General features: G+C 61.9%; 2 protein-coding genes and 1 long non-coding RNA gene across 5 annotated transcripts; 2 read left to right on the plus strand and 1 right to left on the minus strand.

Moving 5' to 3' along the window:
* Window positions 1-14: 14 nt before the first annotated feature.
* CLCNKA (chloride voltage-gated channel Ka) lies at window positions 15-16,366 on the minus strand. Of its 2 annotated transcripts, none has more exons than XM_038531883.1 (22): window positions 16,351-16,366; window positions 12,270-12,381; window positions 11,987-12,061; window positions 11,274-11,380; window positions 10,472-10,600; window positions 9,543-9,671; window positions 8,787-8,926; window positions 8,385-8,462; window positions 8,217-8,295; window positions 7,549-7,674; window positions 7,227-7,311; window positions 7,037-7,138; window positions 6,330-6,414; window positions 5,883-6,056; window positions 5,408-5,477; window positions 5,127-5,237; window positions 4,641-4,854; window positions 3,626-3,759; window positions 1,819-1,907; window positions 1,592-1,675; window positions 808-894; window positions 15-463 (listed from the first exon to the last, which is right to left on the minus strand). In XM_038531883.1, exons 4-22 carry the CDS (start codon window positions 11,371-11,373, stop codon window positions 416-418), a joined length of 2,064 nt encoding a protein of 687 aa, XP_038387811.1. In that variant the 5' UTR covers window positions 11,374-11,380; window positions 11,987-12,061; window positions 12,270-12,381; window positions 16,351-16,366; the 3' UTR covers window positions 15-415. The 2 variants fall into 2 exon arrangements, with proteins under 2 accessions (XP_038387811.1, XP_038387810.1); XM_038531882.1 differs by lacking the exon at window positions 16,351-16,366 and adding an exon at window positions 15,306-15,454.
* Window positions 526-6,525, plus strand: LOC119876084. Of its 2 annotated transcripts, none has more exons than XR_005356140.1 (5): window positions 526-2,109; window positions 3,205-3,254; window positions 4,123-4,669; window positions 5,386-6,028; window positions 6,204-6,525. It is a non-coding gene; the product is annotated as an uncharacterized LOC119876084 (long non-coding RNA). The 2 variants fall into 2 exon arrangements; XR_005356141.1 differs by having other exon boundaries at window positions 526-2,090.
* Window positions 15,708-19,610, plus strand: HSPB7 (heat shock protein family B (small) member 7). Its single transcript, XM_038531891.1, has 3 exons — window positions 15,708-16,021; window positions 16,501-16,634; window positions 17,892-19,610. The coding sequence occupies exons 1-3, from the start codon at window positions 15,808-15,810 to the stop codon at window positions 18,069-18,071; spliced, it is 528 nt and encodes a 175-aa protein (XP_038387819.1). The 5' UTR covers window positions 15,708-15,807; the 3' UTR covers window positions 18,072-19,610.
* Window positions 19,611-20,696: the final 1,086 nt, after the last annotated feature.

Below are 20,696 nucleotides of genomic sequence, written 5' to 3' on the forward strand. Positions count from 1 at the left end.
CACACCCTCAGAGCTGGGAGAGGATCTACAGCTCCGGGAACCAGCTTTATTTTTCTCTGGAGCCTCTGGTTGGGAGTCCCACAGCCCTCACAGGGCATCTGTGCCCACCCTCGGTGACAGCCGTACACCAATGTCTTCACTGTGGACTTGGTGACTCTTCAATGAGCACCCAGTGTCCACAGGCTTTCTGCGGTCTCGCATCCTGCTCGGTCCAGTGTGGGATTTGTCCTTTGCGGGATGGAGCGCTTCGTGCCACCCAGGATGGAGCATGGTGAGCGCTGCCTGCTTCCCCGAGGAGGAACTGAGCCGGGCTGGAGGGGAGGGGCTGTGGTGATGGGGGAGGAGGCGCAGGGTCCCTGCCCCATCTCCTTCACCAGGGCGGCCGGGCCACCCTGTTTCATCTTGCTGGGCTGGCTCACTTTGGGGCTGGCGGGTTTGTCAGGTTAGAAATTGCTTTCTTCAACTAGAACAGAGAAAGAGGGGTTTGGGGGAGGGAGGGTGTAGGGGAGGCTGAGAGTGGGGATTCCAGCATTGTCTGGCTGCCCTCAGGGTTGATTCGGGGGTAGATGTTAAAGCCAGGGCCTCCCCACTGCACAGATGGGATCATTTAGGCCCAGGGAATGGCGGGGCTGGCCAGGGGCCACAAAACCACGGCCAGGCTCTCTAGGCCAAAAAGTGGGGCTCGTCAGAATCCAATGAGGCCTCTCTAAATTTGGATGGGAGGATACTGGTGTCCCCCCCAACACAGCCACCCCACCTGCTGAAGGATGGCTCCTCTGCCTGGCTCTGACCCTGGGGCCCTCGTACCTCCACCCAAGACACGGAGCCCACAGCTCTGCCCAGAGACGTCACAGGGAGGGACTGAAGGTTCAACAGCTCAAAGAGGTTGTGTGCCTGGAGGAGGAGTGGTCAGAAACGTCAGAGGACGAGTGGTGCTCAGTCCACACCCCTGGCTTCAGTATCTCCCACGCCCAGGGCTGTGAGCCGAGGTGGAGGCTCCAGCCAGGCCTCTGTCCCCACGCCCCTGTCTTAGAGCCTGGGAAAGGGGCGGGGCGTAGTAATGGACCTGGGCCCGCAATGTCCTCTGCGGCCACCTGGGGTCTCCAGAGTCCACACGAGGGACCAATGGACAGGACCGGTTTATTTAGGGAGATCATCGGGCTCCACAGAGGAGCTGAGGCCACCTGCACGGTCCTCAACCTGCTTGTGCCCCTCCCAACCCCATGTGCCAAAGCCCCTGTTGTGCAGGGTAGGGAGGGATCAGCATTCGGAGTGACCAGGTAATTGCCCACATGGATCACACAGGGAGAATGTAGGAGACCTGAAATTGAGACCCACATGGACCCTCATATGCAAAAACATATTTTTAACTACTGTCTCTCTCCACCCAAGCTCTCCCTCCCCCCTAGTCTTTGCATCATCCCAAGATCCCTAGGAATGAGGGACAGAGAGGACAAGGACCACTCTGCTCATTCTACAGATGAGGATACAGACCCAGAGAGCCACAGGGTGCCAAGAAAGCTAGACCCTAAATTCCCCTCTTGGGCTCTTCCCCTTTATCCCACTGTCATTGTCTGCCCGAACCCATTACCTGGTGCAGAGAGGTCTCCGGGGTCAGCTGCAGGGTCACTGGCTCCAGGGGACAGCCCCCTGCCAAGATGTCCTGGAGGCACCGCTGGGGGTGGGGGAAGGATTATGGGGCCCTGGGCCAGCCTCTGCCTCCTCCAGGCTGTCCCTCTCAAACCACCCTTCCCCAAGGCGTCCCCCTCACTCCCCTGCTCACCACTCCCCATCCTGACACCCCATACGAGTACTCACCTGGCGTCCTGAAGCCCAGGAAGGTGGCTCAGCCTGGAGTGCCTGCACCAAGTGGGCCCTTCCCACTGTGCCCACCAGGATCTGAGACTCTGCACAAGCGGAGAGGGAGAGAGCCACATTAGGAAGAAGACACATTTACTGGGCAGCGACTATGTGCCAAGAACCGTACCAGGCATTCCCATGTCCCTCAGGAACCTACAGCAGCCCTCTGGGTCGGGAGCTATTGCCGCGCATTTTCAGAAGAGGAAGCTGAGGCTCAGAGACACGGAGAGGTTAATCATCCTGCCCCAGGTCACTGAGCTTCTGGTGTGGAGGTGGGGTAATTGAGGGCGGCTGGGTAAGGCTGCCAGGGGGCCGAGAGGTCACCTGCCCACCCTGATTCCCCATGCGGCAGGGTCTCAAGGCAGGAGCGGGTTTGGGACACTGCATGAAGACATCCATGCGTCAGGCTTGGGCTTTGCCCCTCATTTCCCACCAAAAATTTCACATGTGTCTCAGCCCGGTGGAAGTGTGAACCCCGAAGGCCATCATGCTCTGAGGTCCTACTGTGGGCTGAGGGCTTGGCAAGCCTCACTCCGGGCTATCACCGGAGTTGGCAGGTTCTGAGGGGGCAGCCTGGCATTTTTCCTTCTTGTCAGGTAAAATCAAAACCTCACAGCTAGACGCAGAGATGCTCTCCCGTTAAAAAACAACAACAATTTCTCGGTGAGCATCAGGGTCCCATAGCCTGGGCCTGTGCTGGTGGGGGAGCTCTTTGCTTCCTGTGGCTCTAAGGGTAGAAGCAGACTTTGTCTTAGAGGCCAGTTTTGTCTTTGTTCCAGGAGGTCAAGCCTCTTGGAGGAGTCATCCATATGCAAATATTTCCAAAATGGCATATTTGGTGTATTCTGTGGGATAATGTTAACTGTATCCCAATCTGAGTGGGGAGAGGGCCTGGCATTTGGGATGAGAACCTCTGACAACTCCATGCTGGTCTCTATTTCCCAGGTGGGGAAACTGCACTTCAGAGAGCTTACAGGGTTTGCCCATGGTTCTGCTGCTCATAAATGGCTTTATGGCCTCTTGAGGGGGAGGAGATATGAGGGGTAACCCATACGGTTGGGCAGGTTGCTCACTGAACAAGGTAACTGCCCAAAGGATGAGTAGGACTCAAAATCCAGCTGTTCTATGCCTTCCAAGTGCGTACCTTGCACATGTGGGCTGACAGCGGCCCTGAGTGGACATGGCTGCCTCCCTCCACCCAAATCTTTCTTATTCTTACTGTACTTGTCCCAATGGAGAAATGAGGCTCTCACTAGATAGTTCCCCGAGATTCAGCTTGTGCGTCCTTTCCACAAAAGCACCCATTCATTTTTCTTTAAAAAGACATTTTTCTCATGGCAACAGGGTTTCAGGAGAGATGAGTTAGCTGAGGAATGCTTGAAGGAGAGGCCCAGGTAAGGAGTCTTTCGACACCTCATGTTCCCATCATTTTACCCCCACTCCCAAGCACACCAGGCCTGGCTTCTAGAATTCCTAAAGCTACCCATGGAGTGCCTTACAAGCCTCCTCTCATCTCTTTTAAACACGTCAACCACCCCAAGTTAGGGAGGTCATTGTCTCCATTTTACCAGCGAGGAAACTGAGGCTCAGAAAGGTGAAATGACCTGCCCACAGGTGCACCGTTGCAGAGATAAGGTTCAGATCCAGGTGACTAGCAGGTCCAATGCCCTGCTTCCCCCCTCCTGGACCTGACCCTCGAAGGCCAAAGACAAAAGTAGAGGGAATGTCCCCTCCCTACCCGTGCTCCCCCCTTCCTGCTGGGCACCTGTGCTCTCCACCAGGAAGAACTTGGCCATGTCTGTGGAGGTCACGATCCTGGCCACTTCCTCCAGCGGCGTGTCCTTGGCCAGCGTGGCGATGGTACGGTTCATGAAGTGCTCCACAATCACACGGTGGGAGCTGCAGGCAGACGGGTGCTCCCCTCAGGTCCTGGAGCGAGGGGATCTCCGGACCTCAGGATGAGGCAGGGGTACCTGGCTGGTGGGGCTGGTTCTTGGGTGTGGGCAGGCGCTGAGAGAGTCCTAGGATGAGCAGCTCCTGGAACCCCAAGGTGGGGAGGAACTTGGGGACAGCTCACCCATGGCCTGGCTCTGGATTCCCAGCCCCCGAACCCCCATCACCCCCAAGACCGGCTCCGCTCCGGTCTGTTTTACTCAGCAGCCTTCCCTGGAGAGTTTTGTTTGAAGAAACATTTTATGGCAAAAGAGGAAAAGAAAGTTTTAAAGTTTGAAAATCACTGGAGCCGCCACTCCCATTTTACAGATGGAGAAACTAAGGTGTGCACCAAGGTGACGGCTTGCACACGCTTGGAGCTGGGCCTGGGACCTGAGACTCTCAGAGCCTCTTAGTCCTGCTTCTCCGGGAACAGGCGGCTCTCGTCCTGCCTGGCCAAGCGGGATTCCAAAGCCTGATTCCAGCCCCCAACGTCCCAGCAAGGACAGCAGAGCAGGAGTGGGAGAGAGGAGGGGACCTCCCAGATCTGGTGCTGACTCTGTGTGACAGGGGCAAGGCGCGGCACCTCTCTGTGCCCCAGTGTCCAGCAAACGGGCAACAGCTGTCCTGTTGTGTAGACAGACTGATGACCAATGAGACACTGAGGCCAGGGGTCCAAGCACTTGCCCAGGGGCATGCAGGGAGCTGGAGAGAGTGGAGACGACGTGGCTGTGTGCTGGCCCCTTCCAGGCCCCCCCATGTCCAAGGTCCACCACAGTGAGGTTTTCTGCGGGGGTGGTGAGGAGGCCTTCACCCTCATCAGCCAGAGCAACGTGGGCTCCTCTCACCTGATTTTTCGGCCTCGGATCCATGGAAGGTATGGCAGCTTCTTGACGATGATGGTGCCGTCGTAGAAGGAGGGCTGGCAGCTCTGGGCGATGGCGTTGGCCGCCAGCACGGCCATCAACACGGGCAGTGCGTGTACGATCTGGCCCGTCAGCTCGAAGGCCAGCAGCGCCGTGGAGATGGTGTGGGTCACGGCCCCCGAGAAGGCCGCAGCCCCTGCCAGGGGCAGAGCCAGGGTGGGTGGCTTAGGCCAGAGGCCAGCCTCACGCGGAGGGCAGGGGGCCTCGCGCTGGGGGGACCTGTCCACTGCTGGAGGTGCCCTGGGGCCTGGGCTCGGGGAGGGGGGGCATGTGAGGGAGAGGATGGGAAACCAGGGACAAGACAGGAGCTGGAGGGAATAACGGGGGCTCAGGGGAGGGGGCTCATTTGGTGCCCTGCCCCTCAGTCCCCCAAAGTCTGCCCTCTGGGGGTGGACCCAGCCCACTCACCTGCCAGGGCGTACCCCCCAGGCATGATGGGGTTGGTGACCCCTCCGGCCACGATGCCCTCGGGGAAGGCGAGAGCAAGGGCCTCCCCTATGAGGCGCCCGATGGCAGCTCCTGGCCACAGAAAGGGGGAGGTGGGGGAGCCAGGCTGACGTGGCCCCCACACCCCTCCGTGCCTGGGGACCAGCGTCAGTACCATCTGACGGGGTGGGGGGGAGGGAGAGAGCCAGGAACCATGGCCCAGTAACCCTGATCATCGCAGACCCCGGGAACCCCAGGCTCACCGAAGATGAATATGGGCATGAAGTACCCAGCGGGCATCGGGATGGTGGTGGCCAGAATCAGCATCCAGAACTGCGGGAGCAGCAGAGGTTAGAGGCAACTGGACGAGAGCGGCCGAGAGGGGGATGGCCAGGGGACGGGGCACTTGCCCAGGGAGGAGGCTGTCCAGGCCGGGCACTGACCCAAGGCAGGAAACCCACCCCGACAAAGAGCCTGCTGTGTGCCTGGCACCTCGCCAAGGGCTTTCCTTTCTTGCCTTTCAACCTTCCCTTTGAGGTAGGCACAGCGACTCTCCCATTTGAAAGATGAGGAAACCGAGGCTCAGAACCCCAGCCACTTGGCCCGGTCAGAGCTGGCCGGAGGCAGGTCAGGCAGCCTGGGTGGAAGGCCCGGGCGCCCACGCAATGGGAGGCACGGCTCCCCACCCCGTCCAAGGCCGGCCTCACTCTGCACAACCCCGGGGGCCCCGGCACCCACCTTCATAACCAGAAAGAAGGTGAGGGTCCCAAAGATGGTGAAGCGCGGGTGGTACCATTCAAACCACAGGTTCTGGGGGTCGAGCTCCTGGGGCCAGGGCGGGGATGAGTTCCTGGTCATCAGCGCCCACGAGTGGTTGTCGAACAGTGAGTCCAGATGCTCCCTCATGGACAGCTGGTGCGGGGGACGGGCCGGAACCCTGCAGCCTTCCTGCCACCCCGCACCCCGAGCCCGCCTCAAAGCCTCCTCTGCTACTTCCCTCCTTGGGAAGGGCTCTGACCCTCCGCCCCCTTCCCTCCTCCCCCCTGCCCGGGGCTGCAGTGTCCTCATCTGGAACGTGAGGATGCCCCACAGGCTTCGCCTTACAGATGAAGCGAGATGCCGGGCACAGTGTGGGTAACCGATGGGAGCTCCCCACTCCCGCCGCCCCAGCCCAGCGCCCCTTACCCGAGAGGCCAGGAAGCGGCCCACGCCAGGGGGGTAGGTGATGGAGGCCAGAACCAAGGCCGCCAGGGCGGAATACAGAGGTTTGCTGTGGGGCGGTGGGGGGGTGGGGGGTAAGCTCCAGGCCAGCCCTCTTCTTCCCCCACCCCATGGAGGGGGCACCGGGCAGGAGCAGGCCCCCACACACCAAGGGCCGCACTGAGGCAGAAACCGGAGCGGGGGGGGGGGGGGGGGGGGGACACAGGCCAGCCCCACTCCCCGCCCAGGGAAAGAAGCCTGTGGGGGTCAGCCTGCCCCCCACAACCCAGCTGATTGGAGAGTTGGGGACGGAGCCCCAGCAGGCCATGGGGAGCCATGTGTGGCAGCCTGGGCGGATGCCAATGGCAGGGGGCAGGCAAAGTTTGGGGAGGGGCAGGGCTCAATTAGGGCTGCAGGCTCTGTGGGAGAGTAGGGATTTGTGTGGGCTGCAAGCCTGCGACGGAGGACTCAGGGGGACTGGGGAGCACATGGAGGGGCTGGTAGCTCCACAAGCTGGGGGGCGGTGATTGTGGAGTGTTAGGGGGTGTAAGGGCTTCATAAGTGGGGTGTGGACTAGGAAGGCTCGGGGGGCTCCGCAGGAGGATGACAGAACAGAGAGTGGGAGCTGTGGGCTCAGGAGGCTGGGGGGGTCGTCCTCCCTGAGAGGTCCCCAGTCCCTGCCCAGAGCCCACCTGGTGGCCAGCAGCTTGGAGGTGACCCGGTTGGTCTTGACAAAACCAAGGAATGTTCGCTGACAGAAGAGGTAAGCGCAGCTCAGGATACCACAGATGGCCCTGCAGAGGGAAGGGGAGTCCAGAGCCCGTCCCAGGAACCAGAGCGGCCCCCAGCTGGGCTCCCAAGGGGCCCAAGGCGCTCACTCACCCCAGTGCCACAAAAAAGAAGATCTCTGGCAGGTCGAAGGGAACATCCACCCTGAAATTGGTCTTGTAGAGGGAGGTGATGGTCTCTGGGGAAGGAGGGCAATGATCAGGGCCCGAGGCCCAACCCCAGCCAAACCCAAGTCCCAGACTTAACAAGCAGGAGTGTGGAGGGGGTGCTAAGTTCTGCCCCAAATACCCTTACCTGGCATTCAAGGCCCCAACAACCAGCCCTTGTCGCCTTGTTCCCCTCTGCCCCCCTGTACTCTCGGGGCCCCCTGCCCTTCCACGCCCAGTATGGGTCAAGCGGTCTGCGGGGGACGCACCCTGCTCGCTGTTGAAGACGGCCAGGAGGCGGAACATGAAGGCCCCGCAGGTGGCAGCGAAGAAGCCCCTCCAGTAATCCCAGACGGAGAAGTGGGAAGACATGACCTCAATGCTGAACAGGACGCCTGAAGGTGATGCGGAGCTTAGACAGAGCCCCACTCCATCCATCCCAGCGCCCTGGCCCCTCCGGTCCTGTTCCCCTACAGCCCTGCACAGACGGGGCTACCCCCACCCCCTCTTTGGGCCTGAGCGGAGTGAGGGAGGGCAGGCAGGAGCCCAGAGAGCACACCTGGATGTGCCCTCCTGGGCTGTCTCAATCCCTCCAGCAGCCCCGTGGCGTGGGCCAATTATCCCCATTTCACAGACAAGGAGACGAGGCTCAGAGAGCTGAACTCACTGGGCCAGGGTGACACGGGGGAGCTGGACCTCAACCCCAAGTCTGCCTGATGTAACCCGGAGGCGTCCTGACACCCACCTCCACCCCACCCTGGGGTGGCTGTGCCCTCAAAGGACTTGCAGGAAGAACTGAGACCTGAATTAGCGCCCACCCCTCCTCCAGGGCTCTCAGCTGGACAGAGGAATGAGTGGGGCCATCCGCAGGGCCAGGGGGCAGGAGGGGCGTGGGGGGCCCCGGGGTGCAAGGGAGGGGCGGGAGGGAGGGTCTCACCACTGAAGGGTGCCGCAAACACCGTGGCCACGCCCACCGCTGCCGCTGCCACCAGCATCTCGTTCTGCTTACTCTTGTTCTGGGGGGATCCCGAGGCTGGGGCTCAGAGTCAACCCCCACCCTTCCCTCCCTCTCGTTCCTCCAAGGGGGGCCCTCTGTCCCCATTACCTCAGACTCCCCAATCGTCTTGATGTGCACACGGCCCAGGTAGGCAGCGATCATCACAGACAGGTGCACGAAGGGGCCCTGCCAGGGGAGGTGTGGGCACAGGGCACGGGACTCGCCTCTGGTCGGGAGTCAGAGCCCGTGCTCCCCCCTTTGGGGCCCAGGGCTGGGGGGTGTGCAGAGGGAGCCTCATCCAGACCTACACGGCTGCTCATGGCTCCCTTGCCCTCCGTCTCCCCAGCTCTCTTGTCACACTCTGGGGACCCAACCTGCCTCGTCCCCAGGTCTGAACCCCTGAAGGCAGGCACTGGCCTGAGTCCTCCCCAGTGACTCAGCTTCTGTGGGGCTGGGGGAGAAGGCAGAGAGGGCAGGGCGGGGTGGGGGTGCTCTGGCCCCTGCCCATACCACTTTGCCCAGGAAGATGGTGCTGCCCGTGGCCAGGGTGCAGGTGAGGCCCGCCACCTTGGCCCCGAAATTCTTGATATCCAGGTAGTCCTCCAACACCACGCCTGACAGGATAGTCTTCAGCTCCGGGATTCCGGAACCTTGGCAGGGGATGGACAGGGGGAAGAGCAGGGACAGTGCCTAGATTAAACTCTTAACATTTCACCTTGCCCAAAATGTTTCGCATCATGATCGTGTCAGGCCCTCCAAACCCTGAGTTAGGGTACATGAACTCATTTGCACATGGGGCAGCTGAGGGTCAGAGAGGGGACAGGAGCTGCATGTGTCATTCCAGCTGAGCCCATGGCACAGCTGGGGGGCTATGGCACAATGGGGGGAACCCGGGGTAGGATCTCAGGCCACCCCTGGATGCACCCCTGGAGCTCCCCAGTGCTGGCCTGGAGCTGGAGGCAGAGCTGAGAGGCCTGGGGGAGCTGAGCGCCCCCGGGAACCCCTCCCTGGGGAGCCTGCCACCAGTGCTCCCCGTCGCGGCCCAGAGGCGCCCTCGCAAAGGAAGTAGGGCCAGCAGTGACCCAAAAGTCAAAATCTGGCCTTCTCACGGTGTGACTCTGGGGCAAGCAGCGTGACTCTTCTGAGGCTGGCTTCTCTGGCTGTGAAATGGGGTCACTGCTTCCTGCCTCCCCCCAGAAGCCCAGAGGGATATGAAAAGGCTCTGGCACCAGGCACCGCGGTTGGGCACCGCGACAAATGGCTCACCTCCGGAGAAGGGCGTGATGCTCTGGGAGAAGCCGGAGGAGAAGGAGACCAGGGCCACAGGGTACACGGTCCAGGAGAGATACCGGAGCAGGTGGCTGTCCCCAATCTCCCGGTATAGCCACTTGTGTGCTGGAGACACCGAGGAGTCAGGGAGCCGTCATAGGCTCTGCGGCCCTCAGGTGTCCACTGACCAGGAAATGGAGGCTCAAAGACGGGAGGCCCAGGGCCACCCCGCGAGTGGCAGATGCCCAGATGGAGGCAGGAATAGGACCCTGGATCCAGATCCTGCGGCTGCCACTACCTACTGGATGACTTTGCGCATGTGACGTAACCTCTGTGAGCCTGTTTCCTCATCTGTCCAATAGGCTAGTGGTGGGACCTCCTCATAGGGTCATTGTGAGAAAGCCCTCAAATGATGTCCGGGGCATGGTGCACAGCAGGTCCTCCTGATGGCACCTGAGCAAGTCTACCGGGGGAGTGTTAGAACCTTCCTGCCCTGTGCCCCCCATTCCCGGGAGATCTCAGGGTGGAGAGAGCCCGCTGAAGCATGGGAAAAGGCAGTTCTATGTCTGGGGGTCTAAGCAAGTGCCCTCCCCCCGAGTTACTGAGCTGAGAGCAAGGAGGGAGGCGGGAGAAGGATCGGGGGCAGCAGGAAGAGGTAGGCACAGAGCTCAGAAGAAGAAGGGCTCTTGGGAACATTCAGGTCTCTCTTGTTCATTGTGCCGATGAGGAAACTGAGGCCCAGAGAGGGGCAGGAGCCTCTCCAGGACGACACAGCAAGCCAAGAGCAAAGCCTGGACTAGCCCCAGGCCTCCTCCCTACCCCGAGCCCTCCTCCACCCGCGATGCACCTGGCGGCCCATGTGGCATCCCGAGAGCGTGTGTGAGACTCTGTGTCCAGAGCAGGTGTGCGTGTCAGGGAGGGGTTACCTCGGACCACACGCCCGATAGCGAAGTTCATGGTGTAGCTGATCAGAGCCATGAGCACCCCGAGGGTCATCAGGAAGTACCAGTCCTCCCCAACTCGGAACAGCTTCTGCTTCAGCCACTCCAGGCCACCTGAGGGCAGGGACACTGGGTCACAGCCCAGGGCTGGGGACGGGGCACGGACAGCCCCTTCCCCGGAGGCCTGCTCAGGCCCCAGTGTGGGCCTATGGCCACGGGGTCAGGTCCAGGGCAGCTGAGAAGGGGCTCTGCTCAGGAGGGGCGAAGCAGGAGTCGTGGCAAGTGAAGGTGACAGGCCTATGGGCCCTGCTAGGGGACCTTTGACCTGTGCACCCTCCCCACCCCACTCCGTACTGGAGGCTCATGGAAGATTGAACTGGCCGGCTGGGGAGGGGGAGGGTGTGCTGCGAGCTACAGCTTCCTCCAGCGTCTCCTCAGGGCACAGCTTAGAGAACAGGAGTCTAGCAGGACCCCTCCTTGTCTCCAGACCTGTGGGCCTATCCTACAGGCCGTGCTGGTCAGGCAAGGCTGTACCCACTGGGCCCCGAGCAAGGCCCCCAGCACAGCCATCAGGCTTTGGGGCTACTTTCCCCAAAGGCCGAGAGCAGACATCTAGACCCACAGGCCGATGGACAGGCAGACAGGTCCCTTCCCTCCCTGCCACCCGGAGATGGTGGGCACATGGAGGCAGGGCAGCTCTCGGGTTTCAAGGTGGGTGAGGGAGGTGGGGTCCGGGTAGGGGTGATATCCTGAGGGGTCTTCCATGGGGAGAGGACCTAGCTCTCACCTCGAATGCTTCGGCGGACGCGGGGACACGGGCCCCATAGCTCCCGAAGACTCACGGGGCTCCCCGAGGAGCCCTCACGCAGCCCCACCAGCTCTTCCATGGGGTCGCTGAGCGGACAGACAGACAGACCCTTGGTAAGCTGCTCCAATGCCCTTACTCTGCCACATGGCCCTCCCCACGCTGCTACTTCCCACATAAAAAGAGGTGTTTTCCTGAGTGCAGGTGTGTGTGGAGTTATCAGGAGTGGACATAGTCCAGTGCGTCCTCATCACTAAGGGGGTGTCACTGAGGGTGCGCATATGTGTGTTAGGGTGCAGGGTGGGGGCTGGGGTTCCTGTGTCCAATAGCAGATCGATCAGGACAGGATCCCAAGCCTCAGAACTCACTTCCCCCTGCTGTGGACACCACTTCCTATCCTCCTTGCACACTTGGCTGCTTCCACTACTCAGAGCAATCCCCTTGCCCCTCAGAGTCCCTCACACCGCAGGGTCCCCATGAACTGCTCTGACTCCCCATTTGCACCCCTGTGCCCCCTCTTCTCTCCTCAGGCCACAGAGGCAGGTGTACAGCAGACCCAGGAGAACAGCCCATGAGGGCTATAACGAGGTGCTGGCTCCCAGCTCCCCCAGCCTCCTGCCCCTGCCCTGCCTGCCCCTGGCGCTGGCAGGTTCCACCCAAATCCAGGCCCGGCTCCACACCCAGCAGCCCCTCACCTCTGTCCGTAGGCCCTGCTGTGGCTCCAGCCGGCCCTCCTCTAACAGACGCCTCTGCCGGCAGCCCAGGTGCACCTGAACAGGTATGTGCTCCACCAATCAGCATCCCGGGGGGGCCCCCCTCCCCGCCCTGCCGGGGTTTACCCTGGCCATTAAGAATGTCCTTGACAAACCAACCAGAACTGCCCAGGCCGGTTGAGCCATGCAGGCCAGAACAGCCAAGGGGGACCAGGAGCCGGAGCTCCCCAGAACCCAGGGGAGCCCCGCAGAGGGTGGCACTCACCCACGCCGCAGGGTGGGGACATGGGAGGGAGAGGCTCCTGCACACGGCAGGGGTCATCCGCGGGGGCTGAGTATCACGGCCCTGGATTCTCAGAGCTGGACATGGAAGGGGTCTGAAAAAGCAGAAAAGGGAGAGACACACAGAGAGAGAGGCAGAGACACAGGCAGAGGGAGAAGCAGGCTCCCTGGAGGGAGCCCGATTGGGCCTCCATCCCAGGACCCCGGGATCATGACCTGAACCAAAAGCAGACGCTCAACTACTGAGCCACCCAGGCGTCCCGTTATTATCCCATTTTAAAGAAATTAGAGTCCCTGAAGGGTTTGCCGGACTCCAGAGCCTGCGCACTGCTGCACTGCCCACCTTGCTCAGAGGTGGGGAGAGGACCGGTGAGCTGGAGCAGGGGCAGTAATTTGGGGCCTGGGGAGGAACTTGATCTCAACCCTCATGGCCAGCCCCCCAAGTCTCAGAGAACTACCTCTCAAACCAGGGCGCTTCTGAGTAAATGCCACAGACAGCCCGCCCCAGCAGAGGGTAGGAGTGAGGGCATGAGGGTGAGGGAGCACGCACAGGTTATGTGCCAGCCACACGCCAGGCCCTTTGTATCTGCAACACGGTTCACCCTCCCATCCCATCCTCCTTGTGAGTCAAGGGTAGGATCACCATTGGGCAGGTGACAGAGGGTCAGAGAGGTATAGCGACTGACCTAAAGTCACACAGAAGAGGCTGGACCCATATCTAGACTGTCTGGCTTTTCCCCTCCCCAGAGCTCCTACAGGCCCTGTGGCTTTAATCAGTCAGGACAAGGGTTTGGGCACAAAGCAGATGATTTGGGTCTGATGTCACTTTTGGAAAGATTTGGGCAAGAGATTTGGGATAACTCTGCTCTCTCCCTCCCCCCAGACAAAGCTCCTCTCTGAAAATCATGATGGCCCTTCAGTGGCTTGTTAAAATCCTGGGACCCCGAGCCACTCTCTGACCCTCGATGCCCAGCCAGGTCCATCCAAAATAGGCGCATGTGTGTATGCAGTAGGAGGCGGGGCGGGGCCCACTGTCGCCTTGCCACCCCAACCTGGTGACCGTGTACAGTAACAGGATAACTGGCTGCCCTGTTGACATCCCAAACCCCAGCCTCTGGCTCCAGGCAGCTGTAGGCTACAGTCCCACAGCCAGCATCAGCTGGCCGGCTGCTGCTGGATGTCCACACCCTCACCTCCCAGCCCTGGGAGCACCAGGGAGTCATGGCTCCTCATCGGTCATTCATCATGACTCCCCCAGAGCCTAGAACGGTGCCCCCCACATAGTAAGTTTCAGTAAATATCTGCTGAATGATGGGCAGTTTCCAAACACAGGCCTGTGGGCCGGCTGTGTGGGGAGCTGAGGGGAACAGATACTTAGTCCCTTCCCAAGACCCCAAATCAGAATCTTGGGATGCAGAGGGATGAGTCTGCATTTGTTAAAAGATCCCCCAGGTGATTGGGATGCCCTGGCAGGTTTGAGATTCAAGGCAGTGCATCATCCCTGTGATCTGGAGGGAGAGCATGCCCAGAGACAGGGGGATGGCCCTGATGACCTTTGGAGGTCCTTCCTGGCCACTGAGGTCAGTAGATCCAGTACATTTATGGGCGATGCCTCAGGGATAGGAGGAAGGGGAGGAGGAACGGTGGGCGGGGGTGGGTAACGGGATCTGACGTCCAGGAGCAGTGACTCAGGCCCTCAGCACCATGACACTGTGTCTGCATTTAGCCACTGGCTCCTGTTTCCCTGGCGGGCGGGAGGCCTCATGGCCCCCCACCCCGCCCCTACCCTCTTTCCATCTTGCCTCATGCTGGTAACTTCCTGGCAGCCCTACTGGAACCCCTTGGCCAAGATGGGTGACACGGGCCCAGCAAGAACCTCCACCAGAATGACAGACCCCTCTTGCTCCGGTGACCACTCAGCTCCTGCCCCCACCCCACAGACCACGGGCACCAGTAATTACCCCTAGATGGAGCCCCACCCCCCAAGGGTGGTGTTCTGTGAGAAGCAGAGAAAAGAAAAACAGTCCCCATCTTCCGAAGCCTCTAATCTAATGGGGGGATGGGTGGACCCCTACACCAGGGGTAGTCACCCCAATCTGATAGGGGAGTGAGGACATGGCAGAGAAGTCACAGACCCAGGAAGACCATGTCACAGTGCCAGGTGCTGGGATGGGCATCCGGGCTGGAGCCCCTGTGTGGCTGCAGCAATCACGGAGGCCTCCGTGGCAGAGGAGGAATCAGCCGGTCTGGGCAGGAAAGGAAGGATTTGGAGAGAACAGAAACCCCACCGCCCATGGCACCCAGCCTCCTGGAGGGCTTTGAATCAGACCTACGGGCTCCCAATCCCAGCTCCCCCACTTACCCACGTGCAGGCCCCACCCTCTCGGTGAGGCTCCACTTCCCTGCCTGTAAAATGGGAACAACACCTCTTTTCCCAGAGGTGTGTGGGGATGGGATGGGCCGGGCTGGAAAGCTCACAGCCAGGAGGTCGGAGGTCGGAGCTGGACTAGTGGCCTGGGGAGATCTCCTTTACCTCTCGCTGAATCCCGCCACCACAGCCTCTGAGCACCTCCATTGGGCTGGAGGTCACACAGACAGTCCCCAGCAACGTAACCTTCTAGACCTTTAAGGACAATTATCAAATGGTCTGCTGTCCTCCCCTGAGTCCTGACCCCACTCCCACCCCGGCCAAGGGCCGCCAGCGTCCTCCTCTGGGGCCCCCAAATGTCCTGAGCGTGGGGTGAGGGCGAGCACGGAATCTGGGTCCCCGTGGGAGCGGGCAGGGGGACAGCTGCACATTCTACCCCCCCCCCCCCAGGGCTGTCTCCGTCTTTCCTAAGAGATGGGGGTAAACATTATCTGCCCTGAGGGAAGGAGTCTCTCACCTCACGCAGGGGTCCAAGGGGTGGGGATCCTCCACCCTCCCCTACCTCCTGACCTTGGGTCTCCTGCTGTCCCCCGGGGCCAGGGGCTTGGACCCCCGCCAACCTGACTGCCCGCCACTTAGATCCCCTCTTACCAAGGACTGGAACTTTAGGGGAGAGGGGACAGGAAACAAAACCCTATCCTCAAGAAGCGCGCAGTCTGATGGGGGAGGCAGAGTCCTTAGAGAGCCCCAGGCTGATGGGGGAGGCAGAGGCACCGCGCACACACACACACACACACACACACACACACACACACACACGGGGTCCTGGGGCAGGCACGGGGTCTGAGTGCTGGGGGACAGGCTGCGGAGGCCCCGCGCTGGAGTTATCGGCCTGGAATGCTGGGCTGTGAGCTCAGCCGGCCGCGTGTGCTGGACTGTCAGCAGGGCCGCCTCTCCGGAGAGGATTTCCAGCCCCCTCCCGGCCCAGGCGAGGCCTAAATTTAGCCGGGAGACAAGGGGCTGGCCCCGAGCCCGGGACGTCGGGCCTTATAAAGCACCGGCAATCGGGGCCCGGCACGCTCCCCGGAGCCTGCTGCCCACACCCTCTCCTGTCCCCCTGCCCCCTGGCCAGGGCCCGGCCGCCCGCCCGTGGATGAGCCACAGGACCTCCTCCACCTTCAGAGCGGAGAGAAGCTTCCACTCCTCCTCGTCCTCGTCCTCGTCCTCGTCCTCATCCTCGTCCTCGTCCTCCTCAGCCTCCCGAGCCCTCCCTGCCCAGGACCCGCCCATGGAGAAAGCCCTGAGCATGTTTTCCGAGGATTTTGGCAGCTTCATGCGGCCCCACTCGGAGCCCCTGGCCTTCCCAGGCAAGTTGTCAGGGCTCTCAGGGGGAGACGCACAGGTAGGGGACACCTGCTCCGGGGCCCCCTGCATGTGGCTGCCCAGCTGCACGACCGTAGCCGTGTGCGGCCACCAGAACAGATGCGGCCACAGAGACAGATGTGGCCACAAGAACAGGCTGGCCTCCAGGGAACGGTTGTGACCCAGGGGACCAGCTGTGATGCCAAAGGCCACACAGGGGCCGCGGCCAGGTCCTCACTGGAGCCCGGGAGGACTGGATGGGGAGGGAAGCACCCCACCCACCCCACCCCACCCCATCCCACCCCACCCCGCCTCCGGGCATCACTCATCTCACCTGTGCTGGGTCAGGCCCCATCCCCGTCCCCGTCGCGGGACAGGTGGGCTGCAGGAGGTGAGGCGAGGATGAGGGCAGGGCCCCAGAGGAGCCTGAAACCCAGGCTCTAGATGCAGGTCTGCCCAGCGCTGAGCTCAGCCTTCCCCACAGCCCGTCCCGGGGGGCAGGGCAACATCAAGACCCTTGGGGACGCCTATGAGTTTGCAGTGGACGTGAGTGACTTCTCACCTGAAGACATCATTGTCACCACCTCCAACAACCACATCGAGGTGCGGGCTGAGAAGGTGAGCCTGCCCACCCTGCCTGGACCCCGGTTCCACCCCATACCCTCTGCCCGGCATCCCCACTCCTATGCCCCATGCTGAGACCCCAGACCCTGACTCTTGCCCCCCCAACCTCCCAGGGCAATCTGGAGACCTTGCTCCTGTTACAGAGGGACACTGCCCCCCTCTCCCTGCCCCACGGCACTGAGATCCTTTCTCTGGGAGCTAGGGGCAGCTGTGGGAGCCTCAGGGGAAGGGGAGGGGGTGGGGGGACGCAGGCAGAGAGCACCTGAGGAGGTGAGGTGAGGTGAGGGGCGAGCTGAGAGGATGGGGATGGAAGCTGAGTGGGGATAGCATTCCTGGCAGGCATGCGGGTCCATGGGGGGCTCACCTGGAAAGCGGGGGGAAAGCTCCCCCCACGTTACACCCTTCAAGCCCATCTTCCCTCCTCCACCCAGAGGTTCAGCCCCCATCGTGGGATCCTTGAACCCCACCCGAGGCCAGGCAGGGGCCCTGCGGGCCAAGATCAGACACAGTCCAGACCCCACACTCCCTCCACTCACGGGTCTCAGGGTCACTGGGTCACTGGGGTCCCTGAGTGCCGACTGCCAGGAGGCCTCTACTGGGGAGGAGGGTGTGGCCTGGCCTGAACAGGGGTGCTGTCCCCAGAGGGCCACGGCCACAGTTGCCCGTCAGGGAGGGTCTGTCCAAGGCTCCCTCCAGACCCTCCCTGGCCTGGCTTTCTCTCCCGAGCATGGGAGGCTGGATACCCCCGGTGCCTCTGCCAGGGAAGCCCAGGACTGTGGGCACCAGGACCAGTGGGCAGCACGTGCCAGCCCTGCAACCCCCGCCAGTGACTCAGCCACCAGGCTCCTCCGGACACCGTGTGCTGCCCAAGTCACAGGGGAGGGGCCGCCCGTCCAGCCCACACGGTGGACATTGGATGTGCCTGGGCACCCAAGAGGGCACGGCCCTGCTCCATGCTGTCTTCTCTGTTGCTCGGGAGCTCCTGATTCTGCCAAGGAGCCCCTCCTTCTCTGAGCAGCCCCACCCAGCCCCCTGCCTACCCCTCGGAAGCACTGGAGCTCCCCCGGGCACTTCTATAGCTGTCCCGGCCACCGCCACCCTGGCCAGCCCCTCTGTACCTGCGCCTAGAACCCCCTGGCCCTGGCATGTAGGGGCCTGGTTGGGGTAAGATTAGGGAGAAAGGGCGGTGGCCTGACAGGAGCAGGACAGGGGTGGGGAGCATCCTGCCCTGACCCGTCACCCCTTCCCCAGCTGGCAGCTGACGGCACAGTCATGAACACCTTCGCTCACAAGTGCCAGCTGCCCGAGGACGTGGACCCCACTTCGGTGACCTCTGCCCTGAGGGAGGATGGCAGCCTCACCATCCGGGCCCGGCGCCACCCGCACACGGAGCACGTCCAGCAGACCTTCAGGACGGAGATTAAAATCTGAGGGCCTCCCCCTCCCCGTCCCCCCCCCCTCCCCCTAGACTCCCCCACTGGCGTGCCAGAGAAGTTTCCTCACCCTCATGACAGCTTGCAGGACATCTCAGCTCAAATTCCAGGCCCTGAGGTTGGTCATCCCCCTAAATTGAGGCCTCCTGCTCTCCAGGGCAGGCTGGGGATCCTTTTGCCTCACCTGTGGCCCCCAGATTCTAGACGTGGCCTCTTTCACTTAATCCAGAATAAAGGGATTGAGATAGGAAAGGGAGTTCCCGGAGAACCCACTTTGGGGAAAGGAACTGGGGCAAGCAAATAATCTGCAGGACAGACAGATGAACAAATCCTCTGATTTCTGGAGTCTTTGCAGGGCAGGGGCAGAGGGGACAGGGACCTGGGACTCCCTTGGCCAAGGGGAGCAGGGGAGACAGAGGCAGATATTAGGCGCTGATCCAAGCGGGACAGAGAAGTCGGAGAGGACAGCCACGGTGGGAAGCGTCCCCTCTGCCACTCCCCGAGCCCCGGGCCAGCTGCCAGGCCACCTGCCTACCTGGTGCCCCCCCCCACCAGCTGTGCCAGGGCAGGGCCACACAACGTCTGTATATAGATGGGGTTTTTCCAATAGAGCTGCTTTGTGATAAATTATACAACACTCCTGCTCTCTGGTACGTGCTTGTGCCCTTAGGCTAGGCCCAGCCGGGGGTGGGGCCGGTGCCTCCTCACACCCAGACACCTGGGCTCCCGGGCTGCCCCCACTGCAGACAGGTCATCCAGCTGGGGTGGGAGAGACAGCACGGATGGGGCCTTGAGCCTTCAAGGTTGGACTCTAGCTTCTCGTCACCCTTCCCCTGCACCAGTCACCTCTCCCACCCTTCCCCCTCTTTAATCAATGAATCTAGAGGCTGGGTGTGTGTATAGTACACAGATGTGCACATTGCCATGTCCTTCAAGTACTGAGGATTACTGTTAGTTGAGGCTGAATTCAGAGTACCCTAAAATTAGATTTTTTTTATTACTGGGGAAACTGAGTCTCTGAGCTGTTGAATGCCAGGCTCACTCATTAAAGGTTGGATTTGAACCCAGGCCTTGAAAGCTGCTCTCAAACTGCCTCCACCCTTCCCAGCACTGGAGAGTAGTTCCCCTCATTCTGCCTCTCATGGCCTGTGCACCCTGCCCCACACCTTCCTGCTGGAGGGTGCCTGGATCATAGGGAGAGCCCCCGACCCAGTTCCCTCCTGGTCTCCAGCCCAGGGCAGGGACCTCAGGTCAGCCTTCATCTGGGGAAACCCCAGATACCCCCAGTGACACTGGCTCCATCGCCAACCTACAGAAGGAGGGGTGGGAGTAGGGGTGGTTCACAGTGGTTGAGGCCCCCTGGGGCAAGAGGCCAGGCCTGCTTCTTCCTTCTGCACCTTTTGGGTCGGTGTTCCATAGGGCAGCCTCTCAGCCCTGCCATTCTGGGGCCCTTAGGGGATGGCTGGGGGGTGGAAGGGAACACGGGAGGACCATACCATTGTACGCTGCACACACAATAAACCACGGAATCACAGACCTCGGGAGATCACCTGTCTGAAGTTCTCAACCTCGGGATGGGGCTGGAGGCTGCCAGGGGAAGAAACCCCAGAATAAACTGACCTGCCTTCCTTGAGATCTGGGGCGAGGAGTGGCAGCTCAAGGACCTCACAGAAAGGCGGCTGTCCCTTGGCCTCCTCCTCGGGATCCCGAGTTATCTCCCTGCATGATTACTGCACTGGAGGGGCCGGGGACAGCAAGAGGGGGCCACCTGCACCGCAGCGTCGCCTCCCCTCCTGGAGCCCGCCTTGTGCCAGGTGGCCCCTGGGGACCAGACCGGCTGGGCGGCGGGCTCGGGGTCGCAGGGACCCGGGGCCGGGGCAGGGCTGGACCGTGGCCGGAGGGCAGGGCTGCTTGGGGGAGTCTGGGTGCTCCCTGGAGGCCCCGCCGCACCCGCCCCCACCAGGCGCCGCTGAAACCGGAGTGCCTGGCTCCCCGGTGCAGCTCGGGCCGCAGGGGGGAGGCGGGAGGAGAAGAGGGGGCGCGGTATTTCCAGCCTCCGTGACTCACTGATTCCACTGCGCTATTTGCAGCCCCGAAACTCCGCGGCCGGGGTTGGGGGTGGAGCCGCGCCCGCCTCCCGCTCCCCCGACCCCCACCCAGGGGCAGGCTCCCCGCGGCTTCCCGACCCCAGCGAGCAGCGAGGCCCCCCCTGGGGCGCGAGGGGGGCTCCCCCCACGGGGCCAGTGACCCCGCTCCCCCCCAGGCCCCCGCAGCCTCTCCCCAGACCCAGGTTTCGGAAGATGAAGATTCCGCAGGCACAGAGCAGAAGCCCGTCCCGGAGGGCCCTCCCCTCCCAGCAAGGTGACCCTGCGGCAGGGGGGGCGGGGGAGGGGGCCGGCAGCCCTCTGTCATCGGCTCCGCCCCCGGGGCGCCTGGCCTGGCCTCCGCGCCTCGTCTCCCCCACCCCCACTCCCCGGCCCCCCACCCTTTCCAGGCTAAATATAGGCCTGGCTGCAGGCCCTGCGCCCCGCCCCCACCCCAGGAATAATTTTAGCAGCCCCGTTCATTGAGCGCCTAGTGTGTGCCGGGCCTACTGCTCAGCCCGCAGCAATCCGGAGGTAGG

This window comes from Canis lupus, chromosome 2 (assembly GCF_011100685.1).
Source record: "Canis lupus familiaris isolate Mischka breed German Shepherd chromosome 2, alternate assembly UU_Cfam_GSD_1.0, whole genome shotgun sequence".
NCBI lineage: Eukaryota > Metazoa > Chordata > Mammalia > Carnivora > Canidae > Canis > Canis lupus.